The sequence below is a fragment of the Mauremys mutica genome, chromosome 13 (assembly GCF_020497125.1).
Source record: "Mauremys mutica isolate MM-2020 ecotype Southern chromosome 13, ASM2049712v1, whole genome shotgun sequence".
NCBI lineage: Eukaryota > Metazoa > Chordata > Testudines > Geoemydidae > Mauremys > Mauremys mutica.
Genome location: NC_059084.1, coordinates 43,819,257 through 43,835,510, shown reverse-complemented (window position 1 = coordinate 43,835,510; position 16,254 = coordinate 43,819,257). Strand labels below are relative to the sequence as shown.

At 45.7% G+C, this 16,254-nt stretch overlaps 1 protein-coding gene across 1 annotated transcript; it reads right to left on the bottom strand.

The window, feature by feature from the left end:
- Positions 1 to 9,326: 9,326 nt before the first annotated feature.
- Positions 9,327 to 10,265, bottom strand: LOC123348717 (olfactory receptor 4M1-like). The gene has a single exon (XM_044986331.1). The coding sequence runs from the start codon at positions 10,263 to 10,265 to the stop codon at positions 9,327 to 9,329; it is 939 nt and encodes a 312-aa protein (XP_044842266.1).
- Between the last annotated feature and the right edge of the window lie 5,989 nt (positions 10,266 to 16,254).

The window sequence follows — 16,254 nt, the reverse complement described above, 5'->3', positions numbered from 1 at the left end:
GCAATTGAGGAATGGGGGGCAGAAAGATCTGGAAAAACGATCCCTCCAGAAAATGCCTGGCAGTGGGAGATTTAAAGGGCTCGATCTTTTAGCATCTCAGACAGAAGATTGAGAGGTGACTTGCTTACGCTGTATAAAGACATTCCCAGAGAGAAAAAATACCAGCCACTAAAGGGCTCATTAATCTAGCAGAGAAAGGCAGAACAAGATCTAAAGGCTGGAGCTTAATGCCGGGTAAACTCGATTTAGAAATAAGGCACCAATTCCTAACAGTGAGGTTGGTTAATCATTAGAAAAAACTCCCAAGGAGAAGTAGTGGATTGTCCATCTTTCGGTGTCTTCAGAAGCAGCCTTTCTGGAAGATGCTTTAGTCAAACACAAGTGATGGTGTTCAGTGCAGGGGCAGCTGGGTGAAATCCGCTGGCCTGGATTATACAGGAGGTCAGACTGGGTGGCCTAGCAGTTGTTTCTGGCCTGTAAATTTATGAATCTAAGAATCAATGAATGTATGAATTATGGTAACGTCTAGGGGTTACTGAGGTCAGATCTCCAGATATGCTGGGTGCTGCAAAGACCCTGACTGAGATCAGGACCCCCCCCGAATTGTTTATACATTCTATGATTCATATATTTATAAATTAATTTATGTATCTATCTGTGTACTTGTTGCTTCCCTTATTTCTCTCTACCTTCCTTCATTTATTTACCTGCCCATTTATTTTTTTCTCTCTCTCATTTATTCCTGACGGCCACCACGCCTGGCTTCCGGCATGTTGGTAGCTAAATATTCCTTCATTTCTTCTTCCATGCATTCATGGATTCCACCATGCATTCATTCTTTTAATCTTTGGAGGGGAGGGATAGTTCAGTGGTTTGAGCATTGGCCTGCTAAGCCCAGGGTTATAAATTCAATCCTTGAGAGAGACACTTAGGAATCTGGGGCAAAAATCAGTACTTGATCCTGCTAGTGAAGGCAGAGGGCTGGACTGAATGACCTTTGAAAGTCTCTTCCCTTTCTAGGACATAAGTATATCTCCTAGTGTTAATCACAGATTCATTCTTTTGTTTATTATTTAAACCCTTCCATCCCTGTAATTTATATCTCCCCCTGTTCATGTGTTTAATAACTTTTTCTTTCTTTCTTTCTTTCTACAGTCATTTACAGTCTACAGTCATTTATTCCTTCCCTTCATTAGTTTACCCACTCAATGAGGAGAAGTTCAGCAGACACATACAGCCAGGCATCACACTAGCCGTGCTAGCTTTTGCTTTAGTCATGTATTAATAAATGCCCTCAGATATTTATCCCTCCATTGGCTCGTTCATTCCCCAGTTATCCATTTCCTGCATTGACTGAATCGACACAAACACACGGTGGATGTGCAATGGGAACAGCAGCACTTGAAAGACCCTGGTATCCACCATCAAATATGTTGTGAAACCTGAACTCTGTCCTCCTGAAGCAGCATACATGTCTCTTAGCAACTGGGATAGCAAGGGGGAATTTTGGCTGGGACTGAGGGGCACCGGTAGAGCTGCAGGGGAGGGGAGGTGGGGAGCTCAGGTCTGGGCTGGCAGGGGCTGTGCATCAGGAATGGGGGGCATCGTCAGAGCTGGAGGGGAGCTCAGGACTGTGATAGCAGAGGCTGTGGGTTAGGGTTGAGGAGCACTGGCAGAGCCGATGCAGGAGGTTTAGCATAGGAGGGGGGTTCTGTCAGGCCCGAGGGGCACCCAGAACTGGAGAGCGAGGGCTGGTGAGAATGGAATGAGACGGGAGGACAGGCCGACACTCACCCTGTGCTGCCTCCCTCGGCCAGGTCCCATCTACGTCCCCGCCTGCCTCATGGCCCCTCTCCCTTCGCACAGCCCCCTGCTATATCCCCTCTGGGGCCCCCATGGGAGCTCTGGGAGATGAGCAATGAGGGGAGGAGAAGCAGGTTTAGCTCAGCACCTAGGGGCCTCGTTGGCTGGGACTGGAACTACGTTGCCACTCTGCAGAACTGTTCCTCTCACGATCCCCATGTTCGCTCAGGTGGGAACTGAGTCCTTGTCACTAGGGTGCTGGGGTGTGTGTGTGTGTGTGAGAGAGAGAGAGAGACTGAGATTGCTCAATTGGGGCAAACTGCAAAGAATGGGGCCGACAATCCCCAAAATTGGTGGTTATTCTAATACTTAGATTCACCAAGCCAGCAACAAATCAGCTTCTACAATAGCTCACTGGTTACCCAGAAGCCAGAAATAAGTTCCCTTAAAGCAACCCAGCCTTGGGTTCCCACCCAGACAGCCAAGTCAAATATGATGAAGATTACTGAAAATCTTGTTCATTATATAAAAAGTTCTACCAATCCCAAAGGATCGGACACATCACCCACCAAGTTAATGACTATCTTACCCAAATACACACTTACAGCCAATTCTTATTAACTAAACTAAACTTTATTAAAAAGAAAAGAGAGAGAGAGAGTGTATTGGTTAAAAGATCATTGTACATACAGCCATGAAAAGAGTCCTTAGATCAGTTTCATTGTAGAGATGGTGAGCTTTAGAGTTACCAAGAATCCTTTCAGAATTAGTTGATAGGTTACAGTCCAATGTCCAATATCAAGGTGATCCAGATGGGACTGGAGACTTCTGTCTTTTGGCTCAGACTTCCCCTTATGAAGCTTAAGCAGATCCTAGATGCAAGGATCAGGGTCCAAGAGTCCTTTATATACTTCTTTGGCAGGCTATTGCTATTATGCAGTCCTTGGGTGAACAATAGTGGCTTTAAAGTAACCTCTATTTCCTAAGCAACACTGGATTAACATAAGGTAATTACCAATCTTCAGCCATTTACAGGTTGTTAACTACATACTTTAAAGAAAAATAAGAACAATGATATTACTACATTCACAGTTCATCTAAATGTTAACAGAATACAGTGATAGGAACCATTTGGTTACATTGTCAACCTCTAATAAGATATAGGCAAACATAGACTGCTACAGTCACTATCTTCTTCCAGTTCTTTAACAATACAAGTTTACATTCCAAAGTTCTAGTCCATGTAACATGGAATGGCTCTAATTACCATTTACATATCTTTGAATACGTCTCTAAAGGTTGAACCTAGGTCATTTAGCCTGCTAGTTGTATATCCCTTTCTGGCCCTGCGTCACAGTCCTGATGGCCGTAGGTGGGGAAACTGAGGCACGGAGCAAGGGAGGTAAGTCATGGCACCCCAGGAATGGAACCCAGAAGTCCTAATTACCCCATGGAGAGATCACCCTACCCCACCCCATTAACCAGGGCACTCAACTAAGTACAAGTCATTGCCTCAAATGAAGCCGAAGGGGGAATTTCAGCTGGGGCAGTTCCAACCTCCCAGGGGAGCGCTCAACCCATGGGGCTTTGAGCTATAATGACAGACACAGCAGGGCTCACCCCACCAATAGGGGCAGCAGGGACATCCTCATCCCACAGCCAGCCACAAAATTCTGCCCCCACAGAGCACGCCCAGGGACTGGCCTCCAGAGATGAGCTAGCCACAGCAACATTGAGCTGGAGGGTCCCACCACAGCCGAGATGTGAGCTACAGCACCGTAGTTGCATCAGGACCAAGATGCTTCCACACACGCCCACCAGCAGATATTTCAGTGCTTTGGGAATGTTTCTGGTTGTTCCACATAGCTGCCTAAGGGGGTTAGGTGCCAGCTGAGCAGGGTTTCTTCAGGATCTCACGAGGCCTAAATGTGAGATGTAGGCTTTTAAGCTGGCAGCTGGGTGATGTTTGTGGTGATATCCCCATGGGAATTGAGGCTCTGTTTCCTCGCAGCTGTGCCTGACATAACTCAGCCAAAAAAATCTCTAACAAGGGAGCTTCTACCAGCTGGTCAGGAGATCCTGAAACCCCATGGTCAGAGTCATCCGGGTGTGACACATGAGATGCAATATCCAGCACTGAGAAGGAGGACTAAAGATAGGTGGGCTGCTCAGCATGGCAGAGGAGACACCGGGAGCTGCAGAAGAACCCAAGGATGTTCCAGCAGGAATTAGGTGTTCAACTCCCTCATTGCAAAAGCTGATGGCTCTGAGCAGGGAAGGAGAAGATCCCTGTTAGGAGAAAGCCATTGGCCCCTGTGTGTCTCCTCTGGTCATCCTGGTATCCTGCTTTGGAGGTGGGAATTAAAAGGTCCAGTCCCCCCACTCCAATTATTGATCCCTGCTGGAACAGCTTCAACAGGAGACATTCCCACACCAGGTTATCCCATAGCCCAGTGGTGTAGCTGTGCTGCTATAAAGCAAGAGACCCAGATTCCTTTTCCTTCTTCACACCATGGAGATGAGGGATTTGAACCTGGGGCTTTCACATTTTGGTTCGGGTTACATAAGAACAGCTATACCGGGTCAGACCAAAGGTCCATCTAGCCCAGTATCTGTCTACCAACAGTGGCCAATGCCAGGTGCCCCAGAGGGAGTGAAGCTAACGGCAATGATCAAGTGATCTCTCTCCTGCCATCCATCTCCATCCTCTGATGAACAGAGGCTACGGACACCATTCTTACCCATCCTAGCTAATAGCCATTTATGGACTTAGCCACCATGAATTTATCCAGTCCCCTTTTAAACATTGTTATAGTCCTAGCCTTCACAACCTCCTCAGGTAAGGAGTTCCACAAGTTGACTGTGCGCTGCGTGAAGAAGAACTTCCTTTTATTTGTTTTAAACCTGCTGCCTATTAATTTCATTTGGTGACCCCTAGTTCTTATATTATGGGAATAAGTAAATAACTTTTCCTTATCCACTTTCTCAACATCACTCATGATTTTATATACCTCTATCATATCCCCCCTTAGTCTTCTCTTTTCCAAGCTGAAGAGTCCTAGCCTCTTTAATCTTTCCTCGTATGGGACCCTCTCTAAACCCCTAATCATTTTAGTTGCCCTTTTCTGAACCTTTTCTAGTGCTAGAATATCTTTTTTGAGGTGAGGAGACCACATCTGTACACAGTATTCGAGATGTTGGCGTACCATGGATTTATATAAGGGCAATAATATATTCTCAGTCTTATTTTCTATCCCCTTTTTAATGATTCCTAACATCCTGTTTGCTTTTTTGACTGCCTCTGCACACTGCGTGGACATCTTCAGAGAACTATCCACGATGACTCCAAGATCTTTTTCCTGACTCGTTGTAGCTAAATTAGCCCCCATCATATTGTATGTATAGTTGGGGTTATTTTTTCCAATGTGCATTACTTTACTTTTATCCACATTAAATTTCATTTGCCATTTTGTTGCCCAATCACTTAGTTTTGTGAGATCTTTTTGAAGTTCTTCACAATCTGCTTTGGTCTTAACTATCTTGAGTAGTTTAGTATCATCTGCAAACTTTGCCACCTCACTGTTTACCCCTTTCTCCAGATCATTTATGAATAAATTGAATAGGATTGGTCCTAGGACTGACCCTTGGGGAACACCACTAGTTACCCCTCTCCATTCTGAGAATTTACCATTAATTCCTACCCTTTGTTCCCTGTCCTTTAACCAGTTCTCAATACATGAAAAGACCTTCCCTTTTATCCCATGACAGCTTAATTTACGTAAGAGCCTTTGGTGAGGGACCTTGTCAAAAGCTTTCTGGAAATCTAAGTACACTATGTCCACCAGATCCCCCTTGTCCACATGTTTGTTGACCCCTTCAAAGAACTCTAATAGATTAGTAAGACATGATTTCCCTTTACAGAAACCATGTTGACTATTGCTCAACAGTTTATGTTTTTCTATGTGTCTGGCAATTTTATTCTTAACTATTGTTTCGACTAATTTGCCCAGTACCGACGTTAGACTTACCGGTCTGTAATTGCCGGGATCACCCCTAGAGCCCTTTTTAAATATTAGCGTTACATTAGCTAACTTCCAGTCATTGGGTACCGAAGCCGATTTAAAGGACAGGTTGCAAACCTTAGTTGAATGAAATATTTCCACCTACCCTCCCCCTGCATATGGGATTTTTTGCAGCCCAACTTTTCCAATTAATTTCATTTATTCTGAAATTTTTCAACTCGATTTGGGTTGACCCAATTCTTTCCCCTCCAGTTTTTTCCAAACTGCCAGTGAACTGAAAAATCAGCGATTCATCCAGTTCAAGTAGCCGCCGGGCAAGCTGATGCCAGTCTACCTCCATGCATGCAAAGTGCCCACCACAAAAAACAACATAATATTGGTTTGGTACGTGCAGCACCCGATAAAATGGAGGTCCTGATCTCAGTCAGGATCTGTGCAGCACCTGGCACAATGGGGGCTCTGATTTCAGTCAGAGGTTATGCAGCACCTGGCACAATGGCGGTGCTGATCTTTAGTTGCTTCTTTTGCTGGTGTTCTACAAGAAAGAATGATTTTAATGGAACTTCGGAAGTTTACTCCAGCTGAGTATCTGATCCTGTATCTATCACAGTGGTTTGCAACCTTTTTTCATGTGTGGAAAATTATGGTGGTGCAGACCCCTTTGGAAATCTGAGACATGGGCTGCTGCCTTCCGGGGGTCCGTGAACCACAGGTTGAAAACCAGTGATATATTGTATCTGTGAATGGTAAAGTGAAAGCCATGTAAAGGAGATGGATGGTCCAATCTCATTAAAATTACTGGGAACTGGGCAGCCACATTCCTAGGTGGCTTTGAAAATCTGACTCCTGGGGGCAGAGTTAAGGCTGTTAGTGTAACATTTTCCTGAACTGTGAGTCTTTAATTGTGCAGCCTTCATGTTCTCTTAATGCCAGTCCTATGTTTTAAGCAGGGATATTTGAGAAGGAAAAGAATAATAAGAAGCAACTTTGCTCTCTGGGGCTTTGAAACCTTGCTAGAAATTGGCACATGAGGCAGAGGAAAGGTTACATTTGAAGGGATAAGTTTTATTTGCTTATAAATAGTTCCATATTGACAGTTCTTTGCTCACCTCTGTCAGCCCACACAATGCTCTTGATGAAATTCTCATGCACCAACCTTCACAACTGATGTAAACTCTGTAATTACTCAAAAATACTTGAGAAATAATCTAGAGTATCTCACATATAATAAACAATCACATCTAATGAACAGTTCCTTTATAAATACTGCAGAGCTACTCCCCAGTTATGATAAAATTATTACATTGTTATTACTCTATAGATACTACAGAGTTACAACAAAATTACTATGTAGATAACTCTATATTATGTGTGGTGCAACTCTGTAGTAACCATGTAATGTCTATGGAATAAATATATACTAACCTTTTAGGACATGTGAAGTAATTCTTTTATATCTGTGGAGCAATCCTATAGTAAATAAGTAGTACCTTAGGGAAAAATGTGTGTAATGACTATGTAGAATCTATGTAGTGAATTTATAAAGTCTGTTTAAGAACTGTATAGGAAATCAGTATTATCTATTGTGACAAAGTTCCTCCTCTACCTTGGTGGGTCCTGCGCTTATTGGCGGATTTGTTCGCCTCACAGATTCACCATGTGGGTTGGGAAACAGCCCAGAGACCTTCCCCTTTGGTAGAAACCACAGTCCAGGTCAATTCCTCCTGTGTCTGATCAAGAGTTGGGAGGTTTGGGGGGAACCCAGGCCCACCCTCTACTCCAGGTTCCAGCCCAGGGCCCTGTGGACTACAGCTGTCTATAGTGCCTCCTGTAACAGCTGCATGACAGCTACAACTCCCTGGGCTAATTCCCCATGGCCTCCTCCAAACACCTTCTTTATCCCATATGAGGAAAGATTAAAGAGGCTAGGACTCTTCAGTTTGGAAAAGAGAAGACTAAGGGGGGACATGATAGAGGTATATAAAATCATGAGTGATGTTGAGAAAGTGGATAAGGAAAAGTTATTTACTTATTCCCATAATACAAGAACTAGGGGTCACCAAATGAAATTAATAGGCAGCAGGTTTAAAACAAATAAAAGGAAGTTCTTCTTCACGCAGCGCACAGTCAACTTGTGGAACTCCTTACCTGAGGAGGTTGTGAAGGCTAGGACTATAACAATGTTTAAAAGGGGACTGGATAAATTCATGGTGGCTAAGTCCATAAATGGCTATTAGCCAGGATGGGTAAGAATGGTGTCCCTAGCCTCTGTTCGTCAGAGGATGGAGATGGATGGCAGGAGAGAGATCACTTGATCATTGCCTGTTAGGTTCACTCCCTCAGGGGCACTTGGCATTGGCCACTGTCGGTAGACAGATACTGGGCTAGATGGACCTTTGGTCTGACCCGGTACGGCCGTTCTTATGTTCTTATCCTCACCACAAGACCTTTCTCCTGGTGCCTGATAATGCGTGAACTCCTCAGGCTTCCAGCAATATGTCTTCACACTCTCAGCTCCTCATGCCTCTTGCTCCCAGCTCCTTGCATGCATGCCACAAACTGAAGTGAGGTCCTTTTAAAACTCAGGTGCCCTGATTAGCTAGCCTGTCCTAATTGATTCTAGCAGTTTCTTAACTGGCTCAAGGTGTCTTAATTATCCCGCCTGTCTTAATTGGGTCTAGCAGGTTTCTGATTACTCTAGTGCAGCCCCTGCTCTGGTCACTCAGGGAACAGAAAACTACTCATCCAGTGACCAGTATATTTGCCCTCTACCAGACTCCTGTACCCCCACTGGTTTGGGTCTGTCACACCACATAGATGTGACAGAGTCATTACAATGTTACTCCATGAATATTGCAGGTTTACTCCATGGATATGAAAGAATAAATCCTTAGGGTACTACTTTATTTCTATATAGATACTACAGAATTACCCTGTAGATACTACAGTTATCCGACAAATACTGTAGACTTATTCAACATTTACTGCAGAATTACTCAATAGCTTATTCAGAATTACTCTATAGTTACTCTGGACTTACTACTGAGGTCCTCCACAGACACAGTAGAGTTACTCCATATGTACAGCAGAATTACTACAAAATTAGTTCACATATGCCACACTGTTACTAAAAAGTTAATCCTTTGACATGGACATTTAGTTTATAGGTATCACTGTATTAGCACATAGACATTAAAGAGTTACCTCAACGTTGCTCTGTAGATATTACAGAGTTACTCCTCAGATACTTCAGAATTACTCCACAATTACTCTATAGATACTTCAGATGTGCTCCATTGTAACTCCCTTGATCCTACCTCATTACTCCAACATTACTCTGGTGTAATTGAATGCAGATTCTGGCCTCTCAAATTGATAAACTTGTATAAATTCACCAGTTAGGAGGGCAGAGGGGACCGCAATGATAATCTAGTCAGACACAAGCCAGATAAATTCTCTGAAATAATTCCAAATCCTGCACTTTTTTATTTCTACTTCCTTTTATTTCCTTTGGCAGAGCCCGTGTCTTACCAGCAGCCTCTTCATGGCACTGATGATCTCCTTGTTCCTGAGTGTGTAGATGATGGGGTTCATGAGGGGGAAGACCACGGTGTGGTACACGTACACCACCTTGTCCAGGGAGAAGCTGCGGAAGGGCCGGCAGTAGATGTAGATGGCTGGGCTGAACATGATGAAGACGATGATGATGTGAGTGACACAGGTGGAGGCCGCCTTGCTTGTCCCCTTTGAGGGGTCGCCCGCACGCAGCCGGACCAGCAGAGCCCCATAGGAGATGAGCAAGAGGAGGAAGCACATCAAAATGGCCAGGCCACTGTTGAAGAACATGAACAACTCCAGCACATAGACATCAGTGCAGGCCAGCTTGATCACCTGGCTGATGTCACAGAAGAAATTGTCCAGCTCATTGGGGCCACAGAATGGGACCTGAATGATCAACACCACCTGCAGGATAGAGTGCATGAAGCCCACGGCCCAAGAAGCCCCCACCAGGGCACAGCAGACCTCCCTGCTCATCATGTTGGCATAGCGCAGGGGATGGCAGATGGCCACGTACCTATCAAAGGCCATGCCTATGAGCAGGAAGACCTCAGATGCTCCCACGAAGTGGATGAAGAAGATCTGGGCCATGCAGCCCCCATAGGAGATCGTCTTGCGGCGGGAGAAGAAGTCAGCCAGCATCTTTGGGGGGGTGACGGAGCAGTAGCAGATATCCAGGAAGGCCAGGTTGGCCAGGAAGAAATACATGGGGGAGCCCAGGTGAGGGTCGCTCCGGATGGTGAGGATGATGAGGATGTTGGCTGGGAGGATCATGGAGTAGAAGATGAGGAACAAGACGAAGAGGAAGAGCTGGATCTCCTGGGTCTGGGATAGCCCTAGCAGCACAAACTCTATCACCCCTGTGCTGTTTCCACGCTCCATCCCTGTAACACACCCACATGGTACATTGTCATTGCTACAATTGTAGATCCAAGCAGTTAGCCAAAAAATCAGAGTTCCAGTTAGGAGGGGAATTTGGTGATGAAGTCAATAATTTCTTTGATGCCATACTGCATAGTTACAGAAAACATATTAATCCTGTTTCCCTGAACACAGGAAGAACCAAACAACAGGACAGAGTGTCTTTGATCACTGCTCAAATTCTCTTTCAGCCAGCACCCCAGCCTGAAACTTTGCTCAGTCTCCCGGCTTCTTTCACCTTCAATCTCTCTGTCCTATTCCTCACCCAAACACCCCCCCCCTTACCCAAACAATACCCAGCAAAGCCATCCACCCACATAATTCCCGTTCCTAGATGGACTCACATTTGCCTTTGTTTTGTCTCTCACACCTATCCTAAATGAGGGGCAGTGGTTATGCCCCAGCCACCGATTCCTAGAGTCCAACACCAGAAGGGATAGCTGGACCTTCTGTATTAGGCTTGGAAAGGTGAGATTTTTATCAAGCAATGTTGGCTGAGGTCGGTTTCACCAAGCACACATGCAATCGGACGACGGAATATTTCCATCCATAATAATCCAAATTTACAAGGCAAAGTAAGAAAAATGCTGCTTAAGAATTTCTTAGTGTTTGACTTAAGGACATTTACTTTGTGCATTTTGACATGGGATTTGACCATTTGTATTTAAGTGGTTATAAAGCTTGAATGTTTTGAATCTCAGCATCTCCTGTCATGAGATAATTATTGTCCCTGTTGTTTGATTCCCTCCGAATTTCCGGTGTGAAAACGTGTATTGCTAAACATCCAAAAAGGGGCTTAAAATAAACATCGATATTGACCATCTAGATAATAAAAATGGACTTTTGCTGAGCCTGTATATAACACGGGCTGTGGGAGGCCCCTGGGTTCATGCTGGTTTGAATTTGAGGAAAAACAGCCCCACTTGATTGACATTGACCCCCAACATAATTATAGTTTATTATTTGTATTGGAGGCGGGCGTTTGACTGAGTATCGCAAAACATTCTGGCAAAAGCTAGCACTAGCGGAATCAATAGAGCCCACGTTAAATGCATTGATGGCTAATGGAGAGATTGTAATGAGTAGTCGTCACTGGTGATTCCTCATCCAGTGAGGTGTTTTTTCCAGTGGAGTACTGCAGGGATCGGATCTAGGTCTGCAGCTATTCAACTGCTTTACCAGCGATAGGGAAGTGAATATAAAATCACTGGTGATCGAAGGCAGGTGACACCACGAGTGGCAGAGTGGTAAATAGTGCTGGGACAGTCACACGGAGTGAGCCGGGTTGGTTGGTGTTTGAGTTCAGAGACATGCAAAGTGACACATGCCTACAGAACGGGGGACTGTGTCCTGGCAATTAGAGTCAGAGAAGGACTGACGGCTCAGAGCAGACAAGCAACTCACTATGATGTACAAACAGGGCAGTGGTGAGCAGGAACCCAGCACTGTACCTGGCACTGGTGAGAGCGATACTGGAATCCTACACCCAGCACTGGGGTGCACGTTTTCAAAGGATGCTGGCAAATTGGAGGGGCAGGGGGCAATAAGAACTGCAAAAATAATCCGAGGGCTGGAGAAAAAGTCTGGCAGTGAGAGATTCAAAGAGCTCAATCTTTTTAGCGTCTCAGAAAACACATTGAGTGGTGACTTGCTAATGGGATATAACGACATTCCCGGGGAGAAAATACCAGACACTGAAGGGCTCTGTAGTCTAGCAGAGAAAGGCAGAACAAGAACTAATGACGGATGCTAACTGCAGACAAGCTCAATATAGGAATAAGGTACCAATTTCTAACAGTGAGTTTGGTGAATCATTAGAATGAACTCCCAAGGGGAAGAGGTGGATTGTTCATCTTTCAGTGTCTTCAGATCCAGACCCTTTTGGAAGATGCTTTAGTCAGACATAAGTGATGGGGTTTAATATGGGGCCAGCTGGGTGAAATCCGCTGGTCTGGATTATAAAGGAGGTCTGACTGAATGGTCTAGCAGTTGTTTCTGGCCTTTAAAGTTATGAATCTAAGAATCTATGAATGTCTGAATTATGCTAACATCCAGGGTTTACTGAGGTCAGATCTTCAAGTATGCTGGGTGCTGCACAGACCCTGACTGAGATCAGATCCCCATTGTGCCAGGTGCTGCCAGATCCAGACTGAGATCAGGGCCTCCTAGAGTGACCAGATGTCCCGATTTTATAGGGATAGTCCCAATTTTGAGGTCTTTTTTTTATATAGGCTCCTATTAACCCCCACCTCCATCCTAATTTTTCACATTTACTGTCTGGTCACGCTAGGGCCTCCCCAATTATTGATACATTTTATTATATATGTGTTTATAAATTCATGTACGTGTCCATTTGCTTATTTGTTTCTTCCTTATTTCTCTCTACATTCCTTCATTTATTTACCTGTCCATTTATTTATGTTCTTCTCTCATTTCTCCCTGATGGCCACCACATCTTGCTTCAGTCACGGCTGTAATAGAAAGGGTACCTTAGACATAAGCCCTTGCATCAGAGACCTGGTGTGAGGCTTGAAGCCTGAACTAAAGTGGTGGCTAAGCCTTGCCAATATAAAGCAAAGATAGCAAAAGTCAGGCTGTGAGCATACGGCCGGCTCTGTCTGTGTGCCGGCTCACAGAACGTGGCAAGAACAGAGCTGGGACTGCAAAAATACACATATTCCTAAGAAGTGCTAGATACAAGACACTCATGCAAATACATTCCAGAAGTGTGGTACCAGAACACCCTGATACCCAGTATGGTACAAACACCCCACCCCCCAAAGATAACAAGAACACACTGACCCCTGCTAAAGATAAGGTCAGGATGACAGTGTGATGACTAGAGATGTTTTGACTGAACCAACATGTACAAGGTAGAGGGTCATAACTAATCACCTCAGACAGGGGTAACGGACCACGTCAGAGGGTGGTAACTGACTACATCCGAGGGGTAATACATAACTTGTTTATATTGATGTATAAAATGGAGTCTCAGAGGAAGTGTCTCTGGCTGGCCTTGGGGATAGCGGAAAGTCTCGCCACTGACTGAGCTGGTCCATTGTGATGGGCAGAAATGTGCTAATGGTTCTGTAGAGTGTACGGGGTACTAGAACTGTGCTTCATGAATAATAAAGCAGGCCGGGAGTCTTTGCTAATAAATGGGTCTGTGGTTATTGGGCAGTTTGTCCAGAGCTTGCTGGACGGGCGATCTGGCCAGAGCCAGTGCAGCACGCAGCAAGAACACACATGCAGCCATTATCTGAAAACACTGGTGACCCCGACTGCTGATCTGGTAAGTAAGCGAGCTGCTCTTGCTAAGAACCATGATCTAACACGGCAGAAAGCTACGTGCTAGGGAACCCTCTTAGCCCCTCCCCGAAAATCCCCATAGCATTTGATAAGGTCTGGACATGCTGGGTTGCCAGCATAGGACGTCCATATGAATTTATAAAATATTGTGGGGAAGAAACATGGAATGGACCATGTAAGGCATGGGCAGAGACTGGAGACTTGAGAAATAAGAGTAAGAAATGTAGAATATTGCAAACTATGGCCACGGCTGTTAAATGGTTAAGAGAACATGCCACAGCACTGGCAGGGTAAGTAACAGAAAGAGGAAGAGATAAAAGAAGCAGGGGAAGCTACAGAGCCCTGGAACACTCCCGCTCTCCCAGCAAGGCGGCAAACAGGCCAGAGACATTATACCTTACAGCAGGCACAGCAACAGAATAAACCATTGGAAACAGCTGGAAAGAATCTGCAAAATGAGATGTGCCGGCCTCCGTTATACGTATTGGTGGAGAACAGCAGGCTTGAGGTAGCTCCCCTGTGCCTGAAGAACGGGGACAGACATGGAAAAAAGGCAAAATTACAAAATGTAAAGGAGGCCACGGCAGTGCAACCACCACCGTACAAGAAACGCCAGGTTCCGGTAAAACCTAGACTGGTGCCTGTCAGAGCAGGAGAAGTAGCTGCCCAGGAGGGAGAAGTAGCAAACGATACTGTCGCTGGATTGGTAAACCAGATGAAGGGAACAATTCACAGAGCACGTTAGGAGACCTAGAATTGAGGCATTATCCCATGGAGTTGCCCCAAACAGTTAACTGCAGCAAAAAGGGGCCCTCCTGCAATCCCTTTGGCATGCACACAAAAGCAACAGACATGGGGGAACAAATTCAGGTTTCACAAGAGCAAGTAACAACCCCAGTCTCCTCCCAGAGCCAGGCTACAAACCAGGGGTGGGGGTTCCCAACTGCTTTAACCCTCACAGCCACACTCCTCATTCAGAACTAAAACTAGAACCTTCTTTCTCAAACATCTTTGCACACTGGTTAAGTTTTCCTTGCTATCCTTTCTCAGTTTCCTAACTCGCTGCTGCTGCTGCCTGTACCTTAAGACAGTGGTTCTCAAAGTTGGGCCGCCGCTTGTTCAGGGAAAGCCCCTGGCGGGCCGGGCCGATTTGTTTACCAGCAGCGTCCGCAGGTTCGCCGGATCACAGCTCCCGCTTAGTCCCCATTACCCTGTAAACAAACTAAGTTAATCTGTATATTAAATTTTGGTTACAGAAAACAAGTGAAATGTAAAACAAACAAAAAAAACCCACCCTTTATTATGTTAGTGATCCTGTGGAGTCTGCAGGATGCTAGGACCGTGCTTTGCTAACAGTAAACCTGGCCAGGTGCCTTCACTACTAAACCGGTCTGTGGTTATTGGGCAGTTCGACTGGATTCTGCTGGACGGGCGACCTGGCGACAGCCAGCACAGCACACAGAGAGACCAAACAAGAAGCCAACATATGATGACAATGTTGACAGCTGGGCGTTCATTCATTTCTTCCATGAGTTCATGGATACTTCCATGCATTCATTCTTTTAATCACAGATTCATTCTTTCATTTATTAATTAAATCCTTCCCTCCCTTTAATTTATACCTCCACCTGTTCGTGTGTTTAATAACGAATTAACTTTTTCTTTCTTTCTTTCTTTCTTTCTTTCTTTCTTTCTTTCTTTCTTTCTTTCTTTCTTTTAGTTTAACCCCTCAATGAGGAGAAGTTCAGCACACACATACAGCCAGGCATCACGTTAGCCTTGCTAGCTTCTGCTTTAGCCATATATTAATAAATGCCCTCACATGTTTATCCCTCTGTTGGCTCATTCATTCCCCAGTTATTCATTCCCTGCATTGTCTGAATTGATACAAACAGAGGGTGGCCGTGTAATGAGGACAGTGACACTAGAAACACCCCGATATCTGCCGTTGCTTACACTGTGAAACCTGGACTCAGCAGCATACATGTCTGTTAGCAACTGGGATAGCAAGGGGTGATTCGGGTTGGGATTGAGAGGCACCAGGAGAGCTGCAGAGGTGATGAGGAGCCCAGGACTGTGGTAGCAGGGGCTGAGGGTCGGGATCGAGGGGCACCATCAGAACTGTTTGGAGTCATAGCAGGGCTGGGCTATTAGGGGCTGCAGGTCAGGAGTGAGGGGCACCGTCAGAGCTGAGTGGGAAGTTCAGGGCTGGGCTGGCAGGGGCTGCGGGTCCAGAGTGAGGGGCCCCGTCAGAGCTGGGGGGGAGCCCAGGATTGTGATAGCAGAGGCTGTGGATTAGGATTGAGGGGCACTGGCAGAGCTGATGCAGGAGGTTTAGCATAGGAGGGGGGTTCTGTCGGGCCTGAGGGGCAGCCAGAACTGGAGAATGAGGGCTGGTGGGGACGGAATGAGAGGGGAGGACAGGCCGACACTCACCCTGTGCAGCCTCCCATGGCCAGGTCCCATCTCCATCCCCTCCTGCCTCACGGCCCCTCTCCCTTCACACAACCCCCTGCTATATCCCCTCTGGGGCCCCCATGGGAGCTCTGGTTGCCGGCCAAGGTGTGTGGGGGAAAGCAGGTGTAGATCAGCACCTAGGGGCCTTGTTAGCTGGGACTGGAACTACGTTGTCACTCTGCAG